General features: G+C 36.6%; 1 protein-coding gene across 2 annotated transcripts; it reads right to left on the minus strand.

Annotated features, from left to right (window-relative positions):
• Positions 1 to 63: 63 nt before the first annotated feature.
• On the minus strand, positions 64 to 2,698 carry mrpl18 (mitochondrial ribosomal protein L18). 2 transcript variants are annotated; one of them, XM_052088988.1, is made up of 4 exons: positions 2,446 to 2,698; positions 901 to 1,057; positions 368 to 602; positions 64 to 257 (listed from the first exon to the last, which is right to left on the minus strand). In XM_052088988.1, exons 1-4 carry the CDS (start codon positions 2,543 to 2,545, stop codon positions 186 to 188), a joined length of 564 nt encoding a protein of 187 aa, XP_051944948.1. In that variant the 5' UTR covers positions 2,546 to 2,698; the 3' UTR covers positions 64 to 185. The 2 variants fall into 2 exon arrangements, with proteins under 2 accessions (XP_051944948.1, XP_051944947.1); XM_052088987.1 differs by having other exon boundaries at positions 901 to 1,060.
• Between the last annotated feature and the right edge of the window lie 1,175 nt (positions 2,699 to 3,873).

Here is a 3,873-nt window from a genome sequence, read left to right on the forward strand (position 1 = left end):
GTAATATTTCTTCCAGAGAGCAGTACATCTCTCTCTCTCATATATATATAAACAATAAAAGATAAAATGTGTAGAAATGTAATATCTTCTGCACTGGGAACCAATCTGTAATGGACTCAATGACCACACGGTTTGAAGGTGAGAACACAGTTATATTTACAGACAAAAATAAAACAAGATGAAACTTAAATGAATTTTCGCCTCGGTTCACTAAGTGCAACACCACCCTCTTTCATTGCTGTCCAGAACGTCTGATTCTACAGTGAGGGGAAAAAAATTATTAGCTCAAGCATTTACATCATTAATTCTATCTCAATGTATTCAAATTTAAAAAATGTAAAAAGATACATTTTATTCAACAACTCACCGCCTCTGAGCGAAACTTCCACGGTATCTCTCGATAAACAACTCGTGTTATGCCTGCTTCTAGACACCGCTGAGCAAGCACCTCACCTATGGCGCGGCAGGCTGCTACGGATCGCGTGGAGCCCAGTTCCTGCTTCAGAGCCCACTCCTTCGTAGAGCAAGAGAGTACGGGTTCAATAGAGTCATTTGAGAACACCTCAGCTGTGACATGTTGCTGCGAGCGCCTGAACACCAATCTGAGGAAAGGAAGGTTATAGAACCCGGTAATATAGGTGTAAAGCTTTTTTGCATCACTGAAATGTGCAATCCTCTTTGTATCTGTAAGATTATTAAGATGCTGTATCATTTGATAAATCTGAAATGTTTAGAAAATCTAAGGTTCTGAAGATGCCAAAGAATACAATTTATTGTGGATTTAATACAGATATAATTCAGCATCTCACAAAGCTATGACTCCAATGTTTTATTTGTACATTTTCATCATTTGATTTCCTACCTTTTCATTGATTTGATACACTGGAAATGCACACAAACCTGTGATAATATTGTCTAGAAGGCCACACCGTGCCCCAGCCCCGATCCTTTACTGCGAGGGCCATCTGTTCCAAGTTCCTTGGGTTTCGGTTGACAAATGTTTGATTGATGGCTTCATTATCACTAACTACTGGCGCTGTCTGGCTGTATTTCCGAGCTGCTGGGAAGAAACAATTAAAATAAACTTTACCCTATGTTATAATTAAACATTCAGTTCCCTTGAGAGGTTTCAAATCACTTCTGATTTAAAGTGGAACAGTCTCTACATTTATGTGCAGACCGTCTATTTTTAATCTGGATATTTTTGGTCTGATAGCTTTGTAGGTGAAACACATTCTTTGTAGGTGATGACTACCTGTAGTCTTGGATTTAAACATTACCCAACAGACCGATCGGATAGATAGTTTCCTACTTATTTTCTGCCACATGTGTTGCTGCTATTTTCAGTCCCCTTGTTTCAGGGATGTGAAATGAGTATTAAGATAACAAGACAGTGAATTCACTGAATATTTTAGTTATGGTCTTAATTAAAGGGATGGATCACCCACAACTATCACATCACAAATCAGTACCATTTAAACTATTTAAACTTATTTAAAATGTTATTTTAAAAAGTTTACAAAAAAAAAAAACGTTACAGGGCCAAAGTGATACACTTTACCCTATGGATGAATATTGTAACCTTGATGTTAAAGGGACAGATCACTCAAAAAAGAACATTCAATAATTTTCTCACCTTCATGCCATCCCAGCTGTGCATGACTTACTTTTTTCTGCAGAACACAAATGAAGATTTTTTTAAATAATTCCTCAGCTCTGTAGGTCCATACAATACAAGTGAAAGGCGGACAGAACTTTGAAGCTCCAAAAACACAAAGGCATCTTAAAAGTAATCCACACAACTCCAGTGGTTAAACCCATGTCTTCTGAAGTGGTCCAATCAGTTTTGGGTCAGAATAGACCAAAATATAACTCCTTTTTCACTACACATGCTGACATCAGCAATCTCCATTGCAATCATGCTTTCAAGCTCGATTACACTTCCTAGCACCATCTGCGCATGCATCAGTCACTAGGAAGTTTAACTGAGCTTGATATTATTGTGTGCCTAGAGACTGTAAGTGCAAGATGTACAGTGAAAAGGGAGTTGAATATTGGTCTGTTTTCACTTAAATACTATTTGGATCACTTCAGAGGACATGGATTAATCTACTGGAGTTGTATGGATTACTTTTATGCTGCCTTAAGGTGCTTTTTGGAGTTTCAAAGTTCTGGTCACCATTCCCATGCATTGTATGGACCTACAGAGCTGAGATATAAAAAATAAATTATAATTGTGTTCCGCAGAAGTCAGTCATACTCATCTGGGACTCATTTTTGGGTAAACTATCCCTTTAATGTATATTGGTGAACAGAAGCCGAATCCTCGTATATCCACACCAAAGAAAATGATTAATGTTACAAAATATTTCTGTCACCTGCAATGAATCGAAGACTTGCTGAATATGTTAATTAATACAGTTGAAGGTTATAGTGTGAACTTACATGACTGGCAATGAATCCACGCTGCTGCTGCTGCTGCTGATCTCTGACATTGACCTAACAGCGCGCGGACACTACGGCATACATCACTGAGCAAAGCCATTTGACAGCTGTAAAAAAATGCCTCAGATTCTGGTGACAAATTCTAGTTGTTATTTCTTGGCATATGGAGATTTCATCCCGTTTGGTCAATTATTCGAAACGTTTGATCGTTCTCCAGCGCGCAGCCATGTTGATGGTTTTGTTACATGAAAAGTGTTCCGTGGGGAAGCGTTCAGACGTCACATGAGTTCCGCTTAGAATTCCTAACTAAGAACGGATAGACAACACTAATGATGTTCACTTGTTTTTAACATTACCATTAATATAAATCGTGATTTAACTATCTTAATGAATGTTGAAGTATCTTAACTTACAAGTAGAGTAACCAGATATACTGTCCACACGAGGGCACTACTAGTACACTTCATCCTGGAACATAAACTTTCACATTCGGACGCGGTGAGGAAATTGTTCACATCTCCACTGTAAATACTGTAGGTCAGTAGAAATGCCTGGTTTTGAATAGTGGTCAACCAATCTAAAAAACAAAAACAAATAAATAAATACACAAGGTAACGTTTAACGTAACACAACAATACAATACTAAAACAATGAGACACAAAATACAAATATGAATAAATATAGGGTAAAAATATTGATTTTCCAATTAACCGCAATTTAATTTGACGATCCTTATTTCTATTCTAGATATAAAGGAACTTTGTATTCACTCTCATGCAGTGCTCTAAACTGCAACTAAAATGGTCGCAAATGTGACCGAAAATAATTGATTGCGAGAATAATTTAAACTGCATTCGGGTTCTGTGCGTTCATATGTGATTTCCTCAGATATCTTGTGAGTTATCCACCTTTTTCCTGGGGGTCTTACTGGGGAAACGATCTGGTGGGATTTTTGCCGGAAGTCGCTCTATATCATTCCCTAAATCTGGCTGCAGTCATTTTAGACCCTTTAAAGTTTAAAGCAGTGCGGTAAAGTTAGTTTTATATTTGACATTCGTTTGATATTCGCGACAATACCCTTTAAACTCATCACATTTTCAAGCGAAAAGAACTTGGACATGCATGATGGTTTTCTTGGTGCATGATGGTAGGTTTTCTTTATCTAGCACAAAGCTGAATTTTTAAAAAAGCAGATTTTTTTTTTTTCATATCAATTTTATTAGCCCTATAAATCAATTAATCAATTTAAACTTTTGATATTATGACATCACAACAAATATGAAATGTTCTTAAAAATATCCCTTTCATGACACAAGGCATTTGTGGAATTTACATTCTATATGTTTTCAAATAAATATAGTAGTGTAAAAGTTTGTAATATTCTAACTCCATTAAACTCAATGACCGTTTGACCTAGAGACATGACAC

Source organism: Xyrauchen texanus, chromosome 23 (assembly GCF_025860055.1).
Source record: "Xyrauchen texanus isolate HMW12.3.18 chromosome 23, RBS_HiC_50CHRs, whole genome shotgun sequence".
NCBI lineage: Eukaryota > Metazoa > Chordata > Actinopteri > Cypriniformes > Catostomidae > Xyrauchen > Xyrauchen texanus.